General features: G+C 44.4%; 1 protein-coding gene across 3 annotated transcripts in view; it reads right to left on the minus strand.

Annotated features, from left to right (window-relative positions):
• The window catches only part of NTRK2 (neurotrophic receptor tyrosine kinase 2), a 347,706-nt gene extending 327,900 nt beyond the window's left edge, over positions 1 to 19,806 (minus strand). For 2 of the 3 annotated variants that reach the window (XM_040963514.1, XM_040963513.1), the window contains exon 1: positions 19,580 to 19,791. In XM_040963514.1, coding sequence (XP_040819448.1) covers positions 19,580 to 19,791 — 212 coding nt within the window. Of the gene's footprint in view, positions 1 to 19,579 lie in introns of all 3 variants that reach the window. The other variant, XM_040963515.1, reaches the window with a different exon arrangement.
• Positions 19,807 to 20,831: the final 1,025 nt, after the last annotated feature.

Below are 20,831 nucleotides of genomic sequence, written 5' to 3' on the forward strand. Positions count from 1 at the left end.
TCAGCCAGCATTTATAGGCTGTGGGAGACAGGGGGACAGAATAGGAGAGCCCCTTCCAATTTTACCTTCAGTATTTCATTTCTCATGTTAACCTTTAGTCCTTTTCACAGAAGGCCAGAAACTGTTCTCTTTGGAGCAGAACTACAAAAAACCCTAGTGGAAAGGGAGTCAGAACATAAATGGCTGTGTAAGACCATGATCAAGAAAAAATTATTTTGCAAAAAAAAAAAGTGAATGTGCTAGAAATCCTAAACAAATCTCTTATAAAGTCCTACTTTGGTTCAAAGGATATATGTTATTCTCCCAAAAGACACACACTTGTTAGACATCTAGACCAGTCAAGTTCATAGAGGTAGAGGGGGAAATAGAGGTTGCCAGGTGCTGGAGGGAAGGGGAGTTAGTGTTCAAAGAGTACAGAGTTTCAGTTTTGCAGATGAAAAGAGTTTCAGGAATAGATGATGCTGATGGGTGCACAACAGGTGAACGTACTCAAGGCCACTCCATTGTGCATTGCAAAAAGGCTAAACGGCAGCTTTCATGAGATGTGCATTTGACCACAACTTTTTAGAGACTTATTTCTTTGATAGGCAGAAAGACAGACAATGAGAGAGATCTTCCAGCCACTGGCTCACACTCTAAATAACTTCAACATCCATGACTGGCAAAGGCTGATGCCAGGAGCCTGAAACACCATCCAGGTGTCCCATGCGGATGTCAGATACCCAACTGCTTGAGCTAGCATTAGCTGCCTACCCAGACACATTAGCAGGCAGCTGGACGGGAAGCTGAGAGGCCAGAACTAAACATTGAGCTCCAACACAGGATCACATCACAGGTTATAACTTACCCCATAGTGCAACAACGTTGATTCGTTGACCACAATGTTGTTTAAAAAGAAGGGTAAATAAGACATTTTTAAATGCCTTGCCATTAAGGATTGAGAAGTAGCATTGAAAGGGAAAATGTAGTGCAAAGGGTTAGCCCGAGGATCAGAGGGAACTGTTAGTAAGCAGCTGGATCAATAAATGGACCAGGACTGTGGCACAACCAAAGTTATAGAGCCAGACCAGGACCTGAGTCATGGTTGTTAAACTTGACTTGTAATTGCTCAGCATAACACACACACCTGACACGTGATGGCTCAGCACACACACACACACACACACACCCCTACACTTGACATATAATGGCTCAAAGCACACACACACCTGACATGTGATAGCTCAGCACAAACACACTTACCTGATATATGATAGCTCCACAGATGCACACACACCTTACACACAATGGCTCAACATACACACCTGACATGTGATGGCCCAGAGCACACACACACAAACACACACCTGACACATGATGGCTCAGCACACACACGCACAATACATGATGGCTCAGCACATACACACGTATCTGACATGTGATGGCTCAACAGATGCACACACACCTGACACACAATGGCTCAACACACACACCTGACATGTGATGGCCCAGAGCACACACACACACACAAGCACACAACTGACATGTGATGGCTCAGCACATACTCACACACATAGAACCAATGATTCAGTATGCTGAGCACATGAGGTTTGCAGAGGACAGTGAAATATAAATCAGACAGAGGCCCACAGGCATGAAGCTTCCATGAGGAAGCCATTGCCCTTTCCACCCATATCTAGGCAAGCTCTCCAGCCTCCTTTCCCAGTCTTCCCCAAGCTTGACAGAGGTCAAGTCTCCACACGATAGCTGGGGACACACACAAAAATTTCAACCTACCTAGGCATGCCAACTGACATACTAAGCCATGTTTTAATTTGGGAAAAAGCCTATGAGGGAAGTAACCTTTGAAGTAGTTTTCACAACCTCAACATCCTCTCACAGTGCCAATGACAAACACAGAAACAGGACTCAGGGTATGATGTAGTGTGTTAAGTGCCTCTTGTGGGGCCAGCATCCCATACTGGGGTACCAGTTAGAGTCCCAGCTGCTCCCCTTCTGATTAGCTCCTTTCTGATGAGCCTGGAAAAGCAGGGAAGATGGCCTGAGTGCTTGAGCCTCTGCTACTCACATGAGAGATCTAGGTGGAGTTTCTGGCTTAAGTCTGAAGCAGCCACCACTGTTGCAGCCACACAAGGAATGAATCAAAAGATAAAAGATTCTCACACACATATTCTCTCTCTCTCCCTCGCTCCTTCCCTCTCTCTCTCAATCTCTTTCTGTTACTGTGATTTTCAAGCAAATAATTAAATTTTAAAAAGAAAGAAATGTTCAGCCATAATGGGCTGATTCTTGAAACATTAAATTTAGACCCAGATCTTCAGACCTTTCTGGTATAATCACAATTCCTACAGGAAAAAAAAAAGCAAAGAAAGAGCTAGTAGCTAATGCTGTTACGAGCTTGTGGTTAACTGCTGGCTATGGATCTCTGTTTTGCTATAACCTGTCCCTGTGTGTGAAGAGGAATCCAGATCATGCTGCCCATGTCAGAAACTCTGATCCCCATACATGAAGAGAAGGGTGGACATGCACTGGAGGCCCTCTCTGGAGAGTCTGGAATCCCCAGTGCACCCTTCCAAGGCACATGCAATGTCCCTGTTCCAGAGCCCCAATCATGATCGTGCAAAGGCCAGAGCCACAAGACAGAGGCCTTAGCTGGACCCTTGCCCTTACCTCTGGGCCCCAGCATTTGGGAAGCCCACCTGCTGTGCTTCCCCAACAAGTTCCTCCACATGAGGCAAGGAAGGAGCCCACAGTGCCAACAGGACATCTCCCTTCTTAGTCACATACCTAGAATACCCAAGTTCCCTACCCAAAAGTCCTGTGTTACTCCTACGGCCCTAGTGGGCCTTCCAACTGGGTCTGTCCTTCCCAAGGCGTGTGCCACACTCTGAATGTATACACCTCTGGACATGACAGGGTGGGGGACGCCCCAGGTGGCTGAGTGTGGCAGTGGTGACAGATCTTGGGTATGCAATCTGGAAGATTCATTACTTATCCTATGAACTCCCTGTGTTTCAGTTGGGAAAGAAGAGTTGGTGACCTCACTGGGGGCTGTGGCCATTTTCCTGAAAGGTCATATAAAAGACGTAAGCAGGAGGAGGAATGATCGCTGCATCCATCCCAGCATGCAAAAACCATTCAGTCCCGTCCTCCAGGTCCACAGCAAAAGAAGGTTTTGTCACCAGACTCTCTGTTCTACTCTGAACTGAAAGTGCATACATGTAAAATACAACGAAAGGAGAAACAAAAGAGAGAAGATTCTAGGGCAGGCCAGATAAGCAAAAGGCTCAATAAGACCCACCCCACCCCGCAGTTCACTCCAGTAAGGCTTCAGGAGTGCGGCTGCAATACACATTTGAGTCTTAGTGAGAGTTAAATATCCTAAAAGAATACACAACATGGTTTAAGAAGTAAGATCCCAGAGAGTTGCCAAGGGATCATGGGTCCCCATGACTTCACCAAAAATAAAATATTTCATGATGCCATTGCTTTTTAAAATTTAACTTTCAAAATACACATTTGTATCTTATGAGCATACTGCATTGTGTAAACATAAATAGATGGATGTTATTTATCTCCAGGGAGAATTATCTTTTTAGATTATTCAACACAATCTGTTCACCTATAGACTTCCCCACTTTATTTTTCCAAACCTTCCAATCTCATATGTGTATCAGTTGTTTTATGATCAGTTTTGCAAACAACTATCAAAATTTTTCAGACGCCTGATCATGTTAATTATTATAAATATAAAGGAAGTTCCATGAAATATTTATGAGATCAGCCCGATGCACTTTGATTGCACAGGCACAGAAGAACATGTGTCATATGGTGCCTGAGCACAGCCCTGACACAGTCTTCTTACACTCCTGATGTTGGCAGTGCTTAGAGGAAAATGCACATCCTCTATCATCCACACTCCAAGAAGGATAAATCACATCTGAAATCTTGCACAAGAATTGCTTTTTAAGTGAAGCACCATAAATGCAGTCACAGGAAAACTGTCATTGATCCACAAAGATGTCCATTATTAGCTATTACACAACAGAACAGACACAAATCCTCCTCATTATAGCTATTTGTCTGGTGGAGATCAGATGTCCCTGGAGTGGTTTCTTTTTGTTGAATTTATGTCTTCCGTTGAACTCCCCTGCTTCGCGTCTATCTTCATCTCTTTGCCCTTATCCTCCTATCTCTCCCTTGTCCCTTCTTCCTGGTGGATACCTTATCAACACTTTGCCTTTTACCCCTTCCATAGTTTCTTGATTTCTTACTGTATATAAACTAATATGGAACATTTTAATCCCACTATGGTTATTTTTGTAAAAATACGTCTGAACCTGATAACTTTAACTACTGGTTCATTTTCTCTTGGTATGAAAAAATAATCAAAAGTGGGAACTTCGTAAGGGAAAGATATTTACTTAGTTCACAGAAATGGCAGAGCACAACACCTGCAGCTGCTGAGCTGTGATGAGAGCCTTCTGGTTACATCACAATGTGACAGTGGGGTCACAAGAGCAATGCATGCAACACAAAGAGAACACAAAGCAAGTTATGAAGCCAGACTGATTCTGGGACCAAGTCTCTCTTTTCAAAAGTATTTGCCAAATTAGGCAGGACCCTGTGAGCACTACATCAATTCCTTCTGAAAGCAGCACCCTCGGTGGCCTACTTTCTCCTTGCCCCTGCCCTTAAAGGTCCTACCACCAGCACCACCACCATGGGGGGCACAAAGCTTCCAGCCATGAACATTTAAGGGACACACTTAAACCACAACCCATCCACAACACTTCAGAAAATTTGTGTTGAGAGATTTACATATTTTGGCCCAGAGATTAAGCAATAAGTATGGATGGGACTAATGGGTGTTCATGTGTGCATATTCATGGGGATTTGCACAACACGGAGAACTAGGAAAGTACTAGGAACTGGGAAACAGCAGCCAACAAGGTCCATGTGACCACACCTTTCAAGCAGGCTAGATAAATGACTTCAAATGTGAAGACATGAAACTTTTAAGACTTGGTAAGAACCTACAATGCAACTGTAATATTCTTTTAAATATAAGCACCAAACTTAAAGTAGGAGATGCACATTAAGTTCCTATGGAAAAATTATCCTGCAAAAAACAGTCCTGTCAGAGGTATTCTGTGCAGCACTGAAGGAGGCTTGCACCTTATACCAGACTGCTTGGGTTTGAGGGCTGGCTCTGTTCCTATTTCCAGGCTCTTGCTAATGCACACCCTTGCAAGCAGTATGTGATGGCTCACGTAGCAGGGTCCTTGCCACTCATAGGGGAGACCCCGATTGGCCCCAATCCATTAGGAACAAGCATGTCTGTCACTCTGCCGCTCCACTTCTCAAATAAAAACTGTTTTGGAAATTAAGAAGTTTCCTGTGAATTCTCAAAGAAAATACCATTGAGTAAGATTCGTATTTTAAGTTTTTCATATATTTTTTTTAACTTTGAATTTTATGGTACAATTATGTAGGGTCTGGGAACCTCCCCCACAAATTCCCACCCCCGTACTGATTCTACCCATATTGTTACAATAGTATAGTCCTTTATAACAAGTTAATTGCATCAGTCTGTTATTTAAGTGTGCCCCAACATTACTGGTACAGACAATGTCAGACAATCCAGCATCTCATTGTCTAGACAAAAAATAATAATAATAATTTGAAGCATTGGGAGAGGCCAGAAGGTGTCTGCATATGAACAAACTGACCAATGCAACTATACAGATCCCCCAAATAGGCCCAAAAGCAAAAGCAATCTTTATCTGTAACCCAAATGTCATTTTAAATGAGCAAGTAACACGCAGGATTACACAATTAATGGTGTTGAGAAACCTAACTAGTAGACTGGCTATCAGGAAAAAGTAAAACAACCACTATGTCATCCCATACAATGGAATAAAGCTTTCAATACAAAAATAGGAAATAGTAAAAATACTAGAAGAAAATATAGAAGACCTCTTTTACAGTCTTTTAATAATATGTACTTCTTAAAGCCACATATTTTCCATAGATGTACAAGAAACTATATGAATCATTAAATCCATTTTAGTAGAAGGAGGATGTAGAAAAAGGAGAAGGGGAGAAGCAGAAAGTCATAATTTACAACTGATATTGGAAGATAAGCAAAAAGTTAGGCGAGCAAAAATTTCCTATTGAAAGAGATTTCTGAATCCATCTGAAAAGGCCACTAAACTAACAGAAAAGAAGAATGACCAAGGCATGTAATAACTCAGCTCACTGAAAAAGAAATACAAACGATGCATACACACATTTGAAACTCAAGTCGTAACTACAGAATTTCAAGACAAAATAATAGAAAAATTACTTCCCGGGAATCTGATTGATAAAAGCCAAGAGGTCTAAAAAATCAATAATATTAGCTGCGTTGTAGAAAAGCAGGTGCTTCAAATTTTGGTGGAAGAATAAAATGAGATATCTTCCCAAGCCAACGTGACAATGTCTATCAAGATTACCAATGTTTTGTGAATATGCCCTCACTTCAAATTTTCCTATTGGTGAAGTAATGTATATGTATAAAATATTTTAGGCTAGCAGGTTGAATAGGGAGTTGGTTATAGAAAGCAGAGTTTATTCATCCAATGCATGAGTATGTGACTGTGGTGGGGATGGGTGTTTGGTACAGCAATTGAGACGACACTTAAGGCACCCTATCCTACATCGGAGTGTCTGGGTTGGAGTTCTGCTCCACTTCTATCCAGCATTCTGCTGATGCACATCCAAGAAGGCAGGAGCTGACAGCTCAGGTGCTGGGGTTCCTGTCACCCAGGAGGGAGACTCACACGGAATCTGGGCTCCTGACTTAGGCCTCACCCAGCCCCGGCTGCAGCAGGCATTTGGGGAGGAAATCAATCTTTCTCCCTCTTTCTTCTCTTCAAGTAAGTAAAATCAGGTGAAACTCAAAAAGGATACGTCTGTGTACATGTGCTGACATAGGAACACTTTGAAGTCATACTGCTATGAAAAAAAGCTACCAAGTTGTGAAACAGTGAGTATAACATGTTATCATTTGTGCAGAAACAAGACAGATGACATATGTATGAAGTATGTATATTATTTCTGGAAGGAGCTACAAACTAGCCACAGCAAAAGCCACAGCAAAGTGGGGCTGAGGTGGGAGGGCACAAGGTAGGAGACTAAATTTTCATAATCCACTTGGTGTTGCTGGCACTTCCATCACATCAATGTACTTTAAAAAATAGCTAAGTGCTAATAAAATTAATGCATTTCAGAGAAAAGATGTGCAAAATCACTTTCTGGGCTGCCTTGCCGGAGAAGTCTTGGCCAAAAATACTAACTTTTGCAGAGAAAGAGTGTGTCAAGCAGAAATGGTTCTGGGCAGCAAATAAAGGCGAGAAAAAGGATTGTCCATCCCTGAGACACAGGTCTGGGCCAAAGCACTTCAAGTTCTCTTTGTGAAGCCTCTCCCATAATGGAGATGGATGCCTCAGGCAAGCTTAGCTTAATGCCATTTAACATTTTAAATGCAGAATTAAATGCCCTTGCTCTAATTCCAAGATCGCCAAGCAATCTTGCAGTTGTAATTTGTTCTCCCTTGCAGTTATGCCGTTGGAGAAAGAAACTGTTATGCTGGCCCATGGAACAGTTACATGCCTCTTTAGATAACTCCGAAATGTATTGATGATTTTATTTAACTTAAGAAAAAAAAATCTTTAGATTTTTATTTTAAGGGATGGGGAGAGCACTCAGGGCATTTATACATTCACCATAAGATCAGTGTTTTTAAAAGATCACCCCAGGTACAGTGTGGCTATGGGTAGAGAGGGACCAGAGTGGACAGGTCATTCGGAGGAGGAGGATGAGGAGGAGGATGCAGATACTTAGCCTGCAGACGACAGTTGTATGAATGGCACTATGGTAATATAAGAATTTGTTTGCTGTTTGTTTCTTCTCTCACTCCAGAATGCAAACTTGATAAAAAAGAGGAGTTGACAGGCCAGCATTGTGGCATAATAAGTAAAGCTGCCTCCTGCAATGCTAGCACCACATGTGGGCATGATATGTATTTTAGCTGCTTCACTTCTGATCTAGCTTCCTGTCAATGGCCTGGGAAAAGAAGTAGAAGATGGCCCAAGTGTTTGCATTCCTGCCTTCCCCCCCCCCCTTTGTCTCTCTCTCTCTCTCTCTCTGTCCTCTGTAGCTCTGACCTTCAAATAAATAAATAAATCTTAAAGAAATAAAGAAGAAAGACCAGTTGAGTCATTTTCATAATACTTTAAGTACTTGACATTGTCAGACATAGACATGGTGTCAGACACAGAACTTGACCTATTCAGAAAGTTTATGAAAAATACATATCTCAAAAAATGCATAGATTTCAAAGTTTTCTGCACCAACATAAGCTTACATTTTAATTTCATTTCCCCCTTGAACTTTCTGAGTCACCTGTGCCTTTGTTGAAAGAAAAAATGACGTGGGCCTGGACCCGTAGTATAGCCTTGAAGTCCTCGCCTTGAAAGCACCAGGATCCCATATGGGCTCTGATTCTAATCCTGGCAGCATTGCTTCCCATCCAGCTCCCTGCTTGTGACCTGGGAAAGCAGTCAAGGACGGCCCAAAGCCTTGGAACCCTGCACCTATGTGGGAGACTTGGAAGAGGCTCCTGTCTCCCAGCTTCAGACCAGCACAGCACCGGCCATTGCAGTCACTTAGGGAGTGAATCATCGGATAGAAGATATTCCTCTCTGTCTCTCCTCCTCTTTATATTTATATTTATATATATATATACACATATATATGACTTTACAATAAAAATAAATAAATAAATGTCTTTTTAAAAAAAAAAAAGAATGAATGAATGACTATGGACAGTAGGTATAAAGAATTAAGCAAGCAAAAAAAAAATATTTAGGAAAACAAATTAGCAAGACTAGATAAGTGAATGGTTGCAGGGACTAAACTAGAGGGGAGTCCAAGTTTCTGGCCATCCATGAAGATAGGGTGTGGGTGGAGATGCCATCCATGAAGATAAGGGTCACTGGCAATGGATTGGGGCAAGGATGATGAGATTAATTTGGGGTGTGCAACATGATCCATTCTAACAAATCCAAGAGGGGTGTCAGTGGGCAGAGTGGTAAAAGATTCCAAAGCTCTCCACTGATAATTGAACAGAACATGGATTAGGAAATTGTTTGCACTAAGAAGGGAACCAATATCATAGATGATGATGGTAATGGCAACATAATCTACAGACAGCCCAGGAGGAAAATCAGTCAAAGACACAACATAAACTCTTTAGCTAGAGAAAAAGGGTGTGGCTCCAGTGGCACAATTGGTTAGCACGCAGAACTTAAAAGAATAGAGAGAAAGGAATCTAGCAGTATCCAGAGACATGGGGAGAAATCAAGAAAAGTATAAAGACACTGAAGCCAAAAGAAGAGGATGTTACAAGAAATGGGAATGGGAAATGAGGGCAAGTTCTGCCAGGTGAGCTAGGACAAAGACAGTCTCATGTGCCTCATGAAGGAGATGATGGTGGAGTGAGTTTGATGAGGAGTGAACAAGGATGGCTTAGGGGGTGAGGACACAAAGCACTAGGAACGGGTCTTCTAAAATCCAGTTTTGGAAGGAGAGGTGAAAGGATGATGACTACCAAGGGACCAAAAGAGAGAGGAGGAACAGTGTTGGGGCAACCTTCTCCAAGATGGGAGAAGCCCAGTCCTGACCACATGCTTACCAGTAAATGTCGAGTGACAGAAAGAAACTAAGAGAAGGGACATTGTTGAAAGCACAGTTTCAATAAGATGAGATCTGTTCCAATGGTGGAGTAACCAGCTTCAACTAAAGGCACTCAGCCCTCCCCTTAGTAAAAACAGGAAAGATTGATTCTAGATGCAGGCAGCTTCCTCTAAAGCAACAAGAGTACACGAAGCTGCAGAGAGCACCAAAATTACCTGCAGAGGCTTCAAAACCCGGTTGAGTCACCGCCTTGTTAGGATGTGGCTGCTCAATGGCAATCCACATATCCATGTCTCCATTGCTAGGCATGTTCAGATGTATAAGCCTCTGACTCTCACTAGAATCAAGCTACTGAGGAGTTCCTCATCTCAGTACAGTACTCCACTTGTCAGTAAGCATCCCCGTGCCCCAAACATTAGTAGTGGATGAAGTTCTGAACTGGATGGCAGCCAGGCCACGGGACATTCAGGAAATACATGATGAACAATTTCAACCAGGATGAAAACTTGATGGTAGAAGGATCTCAATGAAAGCTTTTACTATGGAGGGAGGAAGGATAACAAAAGACAGAGCCTGAATAAAGTGAATGGTCAATCAGAAAATCTCGAGTAACTCGACCCACAAGAGTAGATCAGGAATGTGCTAAAATTACACACACACACACACACACACACACACACACACACACACACACACGTAGTGGCAAGTGTTCTTGGGAACATCTAAGTTAGTTTGTGCAATAGCCTAAGCAACAGGTAAAACACTTATTTAAAAAGCTATCCCCTACCCCCAGGAAAATAAAAGCCGGTTTCTCTTGGTGGGAAGCCATGCATGGGCTGCCACCGAAGAACTGACAAAGTGCAAAACCGATGAACTGTAGAGCTTGCCTGAGGGAAAGTTCATAGGTACTACTTGTACTGCTTAACCGCCAACAGTGCTGGAGCAGGCTCTGGACCCAAGGGTGTTCCAGAACAACAGCAAATATATATATTTATATATATTTATATATATTTATATTTATTTATTTATATATATTTATATTTATTTTTATATATATATATATATATATATATATATATATGCAGCTGACTGATCCAGAGTCACAGCATCTTCTGGGGATTAACACCCTTCTGACTCCCTAACTCATTCAAGAGGACACCTGGGTTGCTAAGATTCAGCAGCATTCCAGGATTCTAGGCCGCAGTGCTGCAGGAACTTGGGCATGAGTCTTGTCTTAGCCCAGCTTCTGTTACTATAACAAAATGCTTGGGGATGAGGATACAGAAAAAACGTTTCTGTAGCTCACAATTTTGGGAATCAGAAAGCATGACACCAGCATCTTCTAGTGAAGATGTCATGGCATACATGCAGAAGTAGACACACAAAAAGGAGGTACAAATGTGAGACAGACAGAAGGAAAGTTGGTCCACTTCACAACATTTCACTCTTGCAATAAATCATCCAGTCCCATAAGGCCTAGCTCAATTCTGTGAGACCTCATCCAGTCTCTAGAGAACTAACTTGGACTCACCAGAAAGACAATAATGGATTAACTCACACCTGTTTAAAGGTCTCACTCCATAAAGACCCCACAACCTCTCAACACTGTTACACTGGAGACCAAACTTCTGGCACATGAATCTCTGGGGACAGCTCATATCTAAATCCTTGCAAATTCATAGCCCAATCCCCCTACCCAGAGTTACTTTTAGTTATAGCAGCTTTCCATATTTTATCACCTCTCTGGTTAACTTCTCAAGCCCAAGTTCTGCTAAAATACTGGCACATGCCACCCAAGATATTTTTCAATTCACCTGCTTCAGTATGTGTCAGTACTGGGAGGTCTGGAAGGAGGGGGAACTAGGAGAACCACCAGAAACAGATGAGGAATTATAAGGAGTCATAAAACAATAAAGCAGAAAGACCAAACCCATGTGCCTTGAACTATGTGGGTTACTGTCACAAACTAATTTAAACCAGGTAGTTTAAAAGTGGCAGAAAGTTGCTGCTCAAGATTCCTGAGGCTGGAAAGTCCAATATATAGGTACCAGAAGGTCTGGTGCCTGGCGAGGGCTTGTTCCTCATGCATGGCACCTTTCAACTGCATCTCACTTGATAGAACTTTTAAGAACTTCTTTATAAAATTACTGTGCAACTCCACCCTGTGATTCCATTAGCTCCAGCAGACTCCACCTCTCAACACCTCTGTACTGGGAAGGAGATTCCAACACGGGAATTTCGGCAGGACACAAGCATGCAGATCCTAGCACCAAGGGTGCAAAAAGAAATATCCAGGGAGTAAATTATTCCTTAACATTCTTTGAGTTTGCGATGGGAACAGGAAAGCTTTGAAGTGCAACTGAGAGCAAATGAAAAAAAGAGTGTTTAGTTTTGGTTTTTCTGTGTTTTGTTTTGAGAGGCACTTGATTGCTTTATTTTTTAATCACACCTTGCCAAGGAATTTAGAGGCCATCATGTCAAGCTCTCTCCACCAGCACTCCTACCCCTGCATACTCATCACACAGATGAGTAAGCCATAAGTACAGAAGGGAAGCAAGCAAGAGGTGGAGAATCCAGCCAAAGGCCCTCTGCCACCTCCCGGCAGGGGACTTCAGAGTCTTGCGTGTAGAAACTACTCTTGTCACAAAAATCATAGCTTAGAAAATTCTTTTTCAATTACACCATGTTTCAGAGACTGAATTCCAGTATCTTTTCAGATTACATTTTTCATTTATGTTGAGACTTGATCAAAGGACCAGAAGATAAACACCATGGGTCTCTGAAGAGCCGCTCTAGGGTGTGGGGCCAAGATGCTAACACAAAGGAACTTAACTCACAAAAAAAGTCCACAATCATTCAGACAAAATCAGAAGACTGGTTTAAGAACCTAAGTTCCTCAATGATTGAGACAATTTTATAATTCAAGAAAATCAGGTTGAAAGGACCATACATAATAAATTTTATATGTGGATTTATCCATTCATAGACACATGATACACACATGAATATCCTAGTGCGCACAACCGTGTGCCTTGACAATCCTTGAAATATGAAGATTATGCTAGATAGCAATTGGTGCTTCTTAAAGAGAACTTTAAATAGTACGTGATTAGCACTTTTAGTACATATTAGAAGATGCTACATGACCAAAGACACTCAAGCCACTTATCTCTTCACTGTTAATAGATCACAAATATGCAAAATATTAACAGGGAAGATGGAAAAGGGGAAATGAGATCAAGTTCCTGCTGATCTCCTTCTCCCCCCCATGAAGGCTAATGGGAACATATGTTTAAATCTTCAGACCCTCTTGGCATTGCTCCAGGCTCTGGAGGCCAAACTGGGGCAAATGGGCCATTCAGAGCCCTATGTGAGACACCAGTTAAGGTTCTGGTCCTAAGATGGTCTACCTGACAGCAGAGACCCAGATCAAGCTAATTCACCTGACAGATCCTCAGAGTCTCTTAAGACCTTCCCATCTACCTCAGAGTGGGATTTTAAATACAAACAGTAGATGTCCAGTAAGTGCTTTCAGATCTGGGAAGAGAGGCTCTATACAAGGAAGACCAGAGGTGTATCTCAGTGTGTTCAACCTGAAGGTATCTGAGAGGAGGACATGGACAACACACAGTACCGGAATTGGAAGGATGCTGAAGGTGCGTCAACCGTCCTGAAATTTGCTCACTGGCTCAGTCATCAATCTTAGAGCCTTAAAAACTCAGTGACAAAAATAATGATTGAGAAAGAATAAGCATTAACTGGCCACAGGTCTTGTATGGGAACTCAGGCAGACTCAGATAAAGGGTTGAGAGTTCTTCCACTTATATAACCGCTGCTGATGGTGGCAAAGACTCCATTCTACTCTTGCCTTCTCTGCCCTCCCTCCAACCCCAGCTCTCCAGTAGGCACAAGGTCAGCACTCCTTATGGATGCCAACTCATGAAGGCCTTTCTTTTACAGCCCAAATGTTGAATATGAATTGGTTGAAGGACAGATTCACTTGACATTTTAAAAACAAAAGAGAGCACTCATCAGAAAGTTTTTAAGAAATGCATTTCTTCCTAAAGAAAGATATGATCATTGCTTCCAAATAGGAGCTCACACACTTCAGTAATTTCATCTGCAGATTTGCAAGACATATGCAGTCAAAGCTGGAACTCCCGTGGCTGACACTCAGAAAATGCTAAGCTGATGGGAGGCTTCCAATGTAAGGTTGCACAGCGGGGAAAGAGCTTCCCCAGAGCAGAGGCCATGGGTTTCTTTTGGAGGCCAAGAGAAAGAACTTCCCATCTCCATTAGGCCTTGAATGAGTCACAGGTTTTGCCCCCTTCTCATTGCCTACCCCACCCCACTCCCTTTTGTTGTTTGTCAATCTGATGGAGCAGGTTATTTCTCCGGCCTTGCTTCAGAGGTCCTGATTCGGAAGGACCTTCCTAAGCACAGCCATTGTGACCCTGGACTTTTTTTCTCAGTCCTATAATGCCACCAATCTTTTCTTTTTCTGTTTTTAGCAGCTCTCCCCAGTAGCAAAGAGATGGTTTGGGGCATCCAGAGTGGACCTTGGAACATGCCCACATGATACCCTGACACCAAAAGTCCTCAGATCTGCACAACCCTCACCATCCCTTTTCTGCCACCACTGACATCTGCGTGGCTGTATCTCCAAAGCAGAAGCCTCCTGCAAATTCAGAGCTGGGAAACATGTCTGAGGAGCAAACCCAAACCCCTTGGTTCACTGCCAACAAGCCAAGGCCCAGTGGCATTAAGCTGCAGCTTCAACATCAGGGGACTGGTTAGTGGTGACAATGAGGGCAGTTCTCGAGTCCCCAGGATGCCAGTTTTATAAACATATAAAAAAGGACTTAGTATCCAGGCACTACTTTTCTCTGCAAGGATTTTATAACTTCAGAAATATTCACTCATTCATTTCTCAGATCAATATTTATGACTTCCCAGTCCCTGGACACCCCAGAGAGCAGAGTAAGTGGTGAGAAAGCACCCTGATTATATGGAATCTTGCCTTTTTTAATGGGATCGATCAGCAATCAACTGTGGAACTAAAATTATCAGGACACTGCAGGGCCCAGACCTCTGCCATCTGAGGCTTGGGGGCTGGGATTTGTGTTTTAAAATAGCTTGACCAAGTAGATTATGAAAATGATCAATCCGCTATTAATAGTCCCAAGCTTCACGGCTTTTTTTTTCTCTCTCTCTCTTTCTTCTCTCTCTCGTTATGACACACACCTCCTTCCACTACCCCCGCACCCCCGCTTCACACACACATATCAAGCATGTAAAAAGTTCATGGTGGCTAAACAATCTCTCCAACAAATGCTCTCATTGATTTACAGGCATCGAGAGGGAACAAGAACAGGCAGTGCTAGAAGGAGCAGCAGATTCAAGGCCACATTCTTAACCTACACCTTTTGAACCTACAAGGAACTCTCCAGAGAGTGGGAAAAGTTAACCTGAGGGATCATGCCAGCCTATAACGTCCTATGATGATCGTTCACTCCATGCAGGAAAGATGTGCAATGAGTTAAAATTAGGGACACTGCTTTGTACTCAAAGCAGAGAAAAAGGACAGAAAAAAAAATTCAATTCCCCTTCCCCAGCTAAACAAAAACTCTAGGTTTTCTCCTATGACCTAGATATACTCAAAGAGATCATACAGAATGTTCCAACGGAAAAAAGAGACCTCCACTCTCAGTAGTTCAAGCCAATTCTTCAGCTTAGAAAAGCTCTTGATGAGGAAATAGTGAAATAAGCAGAGGTTTATGGGATGCAAACAGTGAAAGACCTTAAGCAAGCCCACCCTTAGTACTAGGGAGCTGTGACCACGTGGTGTCAGCCTTCCATTACTTGCTTATAATAACATATAACCCAGGCCCTTCTCTTAACTCCAGTGCTCTGAATTCCCACAAGGAAATATCAATTTTCAGTGAAGAAAAAAAAAAATCAAACACATTTTCCTGTATGGTCAATGATGGGTGACAGAGGGGGGATAAGGGAGATAGTGGGGTCAGAAGGGTCACTGGGATGATTGTTTTACCCTGAGTCAAAAAAAAAAGACAAAATCCTCACACTGTGGATATAGAAGGTTCGAAATAAAAATGACTCTAAGTGATTGCGCTAAACTGAACTGGGTAAATACCCACACACTGAAGCCAGCGTGTTTCCAGCTCTGGCTTGCAAACTGCATTAAATAATGAATGATGTAAATTAGACTGCCTTATTTATTAACAAGTCCAGCGTGGCTTATGTAACCACACTCGACATTTAAATGCATGGCTCTTAAACGCATATAAAGCACAACCGAAGTTCTGGAACCCCCAGTGGAGGAGTTCAGAAGTAAACAGTGGAGTAATAAAAGCAGATGTCTCTCACGGAATCCTCATCCATGCCAGGATGTTTTCTTTTTGTTTTTGTTTTTGTTTTTTTTTTAAAGCACGATTAATCACAATGGCAAAGCTTATAAAAGCAAGACGGCCAAAATCAACGTATTAGTGGCATAACATTACAGCTGTTTAACCAGGCCAACAATAAATGGCACATAGAGCTCTGACAGTAGGAGCTGGAAGTGCTATTTGTGGTGCTAAGCAGAAAAATATCAAGTCTGTCTTCAACATTACCCACAAATCAGAGGATATTGCCCCTGAAATTCATAAAAGGATCCCTGCTGATTGTTCCAAAACACATGCCGGTAAAATTGCGTGTTCTTCCACAGCCATGTTGATATACTTGGCACACAGAACCATGCACTTGATGGTTAGGATGGAACATTTTGTATCACACGTGTGCTATCACATTTTAAAAAGAAAACCCCAAAATATACAGGATTGATTTTAATGCTGCCTTTTACCACTTGGGTGCACAGAACCCACTTTGGTACTCAATGACACTGGGACCTCCATGGCCAGTTACATAATTCCAATCTCAGGTTATTCTCTTGAACCCCATTTATCTGTGACAGTGGCACTATTCTTAATGTTCATTGAGCATTGCCGTGGTATAGATATTTGCAAATAACAGAAGCTGCTGCTTAGCAGCGTGGGGCTGGGCAGACATGAGATAACTCTACAAATCAGAGAGACACAGATGGAGTGGGCAAAGGTTACAGAGCATAAACTGTAACGGAGATATTTTTAATGAGATAGACTCCAATAACAATGCTGAAGGGAAATGTCCATCTTGGATTAACATACATTTAAAAACATGCCTACCAACCTCTTGATCAATTTGTGAACCTTAAAAAAAAAAGAAAATAGAAAGTCTTTCCACTGATTCTGTTCGAACTGTAAGGGGACAGTGGTTTAAGATATAGATTGAATATACATAAAGAAATATGAACTATGTTTCAGCAATCGCCATGTATTTACTTACATGATCCCTATTTTAAAAAGACAGAAATCTGTAACTTCAGCTACATATCATTAAACTAGAACTTTAAAGCAGGTTATTTTAGCAAATGCCACTGGATTGGTCCAATCAAGTTTTAAAAAGGAAGATGTGTAGTTTGCTTCAAACTGTAGCTGGTATCCCCTGACCAGCAAATGAAAAGCCATTCAAACCAATGGTGATACGTAAGAAAAGGAGGGTGTGATATCAAGATGAGGGTGGAACAAGCTCCTCCACCATGTCACTTTTGAGATCAAAAAAGCGGAATTCAAAATTAGTCTGTGAAGTATGCTGCACACATGTACTGCGAGGCATTTTTGAGCTGCTCACAGCAGCCCACAAACCCTGCCACTGACACCAAGCCACGCAGAGGGACCAAGTACAGAAAGGCGCTGTTCTCAGCCTGCCTGATTTCCTCTCCTGCTCTCCCATCCTACACACCTGGGCCTCCACGCCTCTGGCTGCCCCGATGCTATCGGGTTTTCAAATCAAGACGGAGGGGGAAAGTAGAAATTGGAGGTGGCATGACAGAACCACTGGCTGTGACAAACACCTAAGTCAATATTTTTTTTAATTCCATCTGAAAATAATCTACCATCAGATATATCAGAGGCAGCAAAACATTTGTGAGAACAGATTAAAAAATGTTCTGTTCTATTCATTTGACATAAAATCAGGTAGCTAATACCTCAAAGGTTTGAAACACTTTTTTTTTTTCAATTTAAGGAGTTTTCTTTTCTTTTTAAAGCCTGTGGCCTTTGAAGTGAAAAACAAAAAGGTGAAAATGATCAGTCCTTCCTCATGTCTTTCTTCCTTAGACATCCATCGTGTCATACAAGAACTTAAAATGACCATACCATGAAAGAAATCACACACGATACCTAACTGTATAACCCCCCTTCCTGTGGTCCCCAAGCCGCCTGAGGGGCTCTGTTCCATAAGCCCTCCTCCATCTCTGACTATGGTCAGCCCAGCTCAGGAAAAGGACACAGATTCGGACAAAGGCCACAGGCACTTTGGATCAGCCTGGTGAACAGCAGCCCGGCCCAGGGCCAGCACAGCTGGGGCCGTACCCACCCTTCCTCTCCCTCCTGGCAGCCGTGCTAATCCATGCCCAGCCGACTAAGCTCTGTTGCCATTTCCTCATGCCCGGGGCCTTGCCACGTGAGCATCACCAGCAGAACAGGCATCAGAGACCAGGAAGGTCTCTTACTTACATTGCAAAACAGGCTACCTCCGTCAACTACGTTGCCAGAAACATGGTTGTGCGTTATCTGTGCGTGAGCAGGTTGGGGGGGGGGGCAGGGTGCGGGGAGGAACATGCATGCGCACTCGCCAACCGGAAGGCCACAGCCCAAGCCCTCCTCAGGTCTGCCTATCTGAGTGTCAGACATAGTGAAGAAAACCGGGAGAAGCTTTGCCCTCCTCTCCCCTGCCAGGGGATGAATAACACACTATGGCCACAAAATGGCCAAGTTTCGGGCCAGTAGAGAGCGTAAGGTAACACAGATGAGCTAGCGGCAGGACAGTTGAGTTCCAGCTTGGGATAGTGGTGGACCCCGGGAAGGCAGGCACACACAGTTCTGCGTCTCCATGTAGGTTAGACAGCTTCACGGACACAAGGGCGCAAGGCGAAAGCCAGCAGTAGCCAAGAACTAGCCCTTACTTTCTCTTCCAACCTAGGAAATGACCGGATAGGCAATTCAGATTCACTACCCAAATGGTCTCCAGATCATATCTCTGGTAAATCAAGTCCAAATTCAATCAGAGCCAGCTCTCCGACTCCCAGCGAGCACATTTGCTCCTTTAAGCGAGTGCATTTCAGCACTGACAACTTCTCTTCTTACAGATCGTTTTCAAGGCCGGCTCTGATATGTGAAACAAAAAGGGAAACTGCTGAACTCCAACGCTTAGAGTCAGGGACTCGCTTCCTCCAGCAGATTTCAGAAAGTTAATCATGTTAACCTCCTCCTCTCTGTTGAATATTACTGCAACTTTTTTGTTTGTTTGTTTTGTTTTTCCTAATGCAACATCCGCCCAGCACTCTCAGGAATAAAGATATCTAGAACAAACTCACTGTATATGGGACAGGCAAAAGTACCGCCCAGCTCTGCTTTGAGATATAAGATGCCTATGAGCTGCTTTCCAACCAGGAATAGAAATGTCTAAATCAAAAAGAATGTATATAACTGCCATTCATGCCTAAAACTTAAAATGTCACACTTCATCCTGTGCTAGCAGGCTCAAGCCACGGGGAGGTAAGACGGGTTGTAACACAGGTTACCAGCAAAATGATTCACCCCACATCTATTGCCACTGAATTCCCACACTTGGGATAGCACTCAACTTCAGGAACCAGCCGCCTGGGCAGCCCGAAGTCTTGGGAGGAAGAGAGGGAAGGAAGAAAGAAAGACAGGAGAAAGGGCACCAAGAAACTCACATTTCGGTAATGTTCTCAGGATCTGCACTGGCAGGCTCCAACCTGGGAAACGCCACGATGCCAGGAGAAGGGTCGCTGCACCAGATCCGAGAGGCACTGCATTTGCAAGACGTGGGACAGGCGACAGCGGCCCTCCAGAAGCCCACCGCCAGCCAGCAGAAGCCCCAGAGCCGCGCCATGGCGGGTCCATGCCACCTCGTCCAGGACGACATCCCCAGCCACCAGTGGCAGCCCAAGTGCGTGTCCCCAAACTGCGCCAGGAGGCTTCCCCGCGCCGGTGCGGGGAGGCCTTCTCCCGCGCTCGCCGTTCGCTCTCTCCCGGACTCTCGGATGCGTGATGCGGGTGCGCTGAGTCGAGCGTGGCCAAGGCCGAGTGTAGCAGGGCTTCAAGAGTGTCGGCGCGGGCGGCACCGCTCACAGTGGCAGGGGCATCGCAGGCCGCTTTCCAGGGGGCGCTACCGCCGCTCCGAGCTCCACCGTGGTCGCCGCTGCATGGCTGGGCTGTGCGGGGCACCGGCCCGCGGTGCTCCCAGGACTGGTTGCGGGCGCAGGCTCTTCCCTTGGCGCGCGCGGGGATCCGAAACACACCTCCGGGCTGAGGACAGACAGACACGCGTAAGACTGAGCGCCAGGCTCCATACACTGAGACCAGGGGCACTCTCCCTCAGCGCTAGCCTCTTCCCGAACCCCGACCCCAGCCCCGAGACCGTGGAAGGATGAGTGCCCAGTTTTGGCCCATGAATCAACTTGGCCCGCGATGGCACTGCCGCCACTGGGGCCACCAGTGTGCCCACTCCTCTCCCAAGGCTGAGGTCGAGAGAAGGAGAAGGGAGGTGGGATGAGGTTAGGACGAAAGGGTCCCTGACACAGGATTCCATGGCGCAGGCCGGGTGGGGGGACCTTCTCAAGGGGGAAGCAAAAAGCGCCGACAGCGATGGCTCCGCGACGGCCCTCCCACCCCCCAATGATGCTGCAGAATCTGCTGCGGCTGCTGGGCGCCCGGGGCGCGGGCAGGTGGCGCGGCACGTCCCACCTGGGGAGCAGCTGCGGCCGCCCAGGGGAGGACGGCGAGGGCCGAGGCGACGGAAAGCACTGTCGGCACTGCTCACCCGGGCTCCGGCGCCTCACGGCCGCCGGCGGCGCCTAGATCCAGGCTTTCCCGCGGCCGCCGGGAATGAGCGCGGAGAGCGTGAGCGAAGGAGCGAGCGAGGCTCCTGCTCCAACCCAATTCCGGGAGCCGCCGCCGCCGCCG

This window comes from Ochotona curzoniae, unplaced genomic scaffold (assembly GCF_017591425.1).
Source record: "Ochotona curzoniae isolate NIBS_2020 unplaced genomic scaffold, NIBS_Ocur_1.0 scaffold_3208, whole genome shotgun sequence".
Lineage (NCBI taxonomy): Eukaryota > Metazoa > Chordata > Mammalia > Lagomorpha > Ochotonidae > Ochotona > Ochotona curzoniae.